This window comes from Schistocerca cancellata, chromosome 9 (assembly GCF_023864275.1).
Source record: "Schistocerca cancellata isolate TAMUIC-IGC-003103 chromosome 9, iqSchCanc2.1, whole genome shotgun sequence".
Taxonomy (NCBI): Eukaryota; Metazoa; Arthropoda; class Insecta; order Orthoptera; family Acrididae; genus Schistocerca; species Schistocerca cancellata.
The window spans coordinates 255,688,484-255,690,054 of record NC_064634.1 but is presented as its reverse complement, the minus strand read 5'-3'; the positions used below and the strand labels follow the sequence as shown (position 1 = coordinate 255,690,054).

Below are 1,571 nucleotides of genomic sequence, written 5' to 3'. Positions count from 1 at the left end.
GAATCAAAACACAAGCGTGAGTAGTAAAGGGCTGCTTGGGAATCTAAAAGCCAGTTACCACTGAGATGGCCGAGGGGCGGGAAGAAGACCTGGAAAGGGCTCTGACCTGGACTGAAAGCGGTCAGTCGGTCCTCAAGCTGAACATCCGCCATCTGTGGCTGTTCGGCCTCTGGCCACTGTACGAGTCCAGCGCATTCCAACTGTACACAGTCTATGTTTACATTCTAGCCCTGTGGAACGTCACAGAGTGCTTGCTGACCGTTTAATTTGCCTGGGGAGACATGGACGAAGTGACGCTGGTGATCATGTCAACCGCCTCCCACTTGAACGGCCTGATCAAGATGATGTTCTTCCACTACGACAGACGGCGCTACAATGCGCTGACTCGCCGCGTGGCCGCGCTGCTTTCGATCCAGAGCGACGTCTGCGACACGGAGTCTCCAATGGCGGCCATCGTGGACAGCTCTCAGAGGCACGCCTTCCGCCTCTCGCTGTCTCTGGTGCTCTTCATGTTCGCCCAGTGCTTCGTGTGGTTCCCCATGCCCCTGTACACACACCCAGAGACGAGGCGCCTGCCCTTCGCTCAGCACGCCTGGGACAATAACTCCAACCTATACGGCCTCTCGTACTTTGCCCAGTGCTCGGCGGGATTGTGGACGACGCAGATAAGCTTCGGCTTGGACTGTCTCTTCGCGTCGGCCATGATCCTGGTGACTGCGCAGCTGGATATTCTCGCGAGGCGTATTCTGGCCCTGAAGTGTGATACCTACAAGGAGAAAGTCGAACATTCTGAGAAGAAGCCAATGGCGAAATTCGGTGATAAAGTGTACAACGATTTGTGCCTTTGCGTCGAAAGTCATCAAAAAATTCTTAGGTACGCAATGCAACACTTTATTAATGGTATGGACGCTTCAGATATGTAATGTGGGCACACGTACCATACGACGAACTATACGATACGTTAGAATGGGGTCTTATACTAATAATAGTATGTCAACGGATGAATATTTTCCTGTTTGTTAGGAACAGGTACATTTTTATCATCCGGGATACTAATGCAATTACTACGTTTTTAACGGACATTTTCTAAACTCTTTGAAGTTTCTCTTTTAAAGAGTTAAACAGAAGCCTTCACTGAAGTAGATGAATAATTGTTTAACTAATAATGAAGCCAGATTTCTTAGGCTGCTAATATACCGTGTTTGCATCAACGTGAATAAAAAGTTATGTTTTGAAGCTCTCATTTACCTCGTTTCCCCGCTTTTTTAATTTGTGACATTGGATGTACTTTGTTCGTTAACCATTCCGAACGTATAAAATAATATGTCATGTCTATGTCTCTCACGATGACCTCTGTAATGACGTTTTAACGAAAAGAAAATAATCGTTCTATTTAACGAAATCTAACTAGATTTAATATACACATAACTTAAGAAGTAAACCAGGTACAGGAAAAAAAAGCCGGCCGCGGTGGCCGTGCGGTTCTGGCGCTGCAGTCCGGAACTGCGGGACTGCTACGGTCGCAGGTTCGAATCCTGCCTCGGGCATGGGTGTGTGTGATGTCCTTAGGT

The 1,571-nt window shown here is 47.7% G+C and overlaps 1 protein-coding gene across 1 annotated transcript; it reads left to right on the top strand.

Annotated features, from left to right (window-relative positions):
- The first annotated feature begins 281 nt into the window (after positions 1 to 281).
- Positions 282 to 923, top strand: LOC126101330 (uncharacterized). The gene has a single exon (XM_049912002.1). The coding sequence runs from the start codon at positions 282 to 284 to the stop codon at positions 921 to 923; it is 642 nt and encodes a 213-aa protein (XP_049767959.1).
- The last annotated feature ends 648 nt before the right edge of the window (positions 924 to 1,571 follow it).

What these genes read in the sequence shown, in the direction of transcription:
- LOC126101330 (XM_049912002.1), top strand. Translation starts at nt 282, where the DNA reads ATGGACGAAGTGACGCTGGTGATCATGTCAACCGCCTCCCACTTGAAC.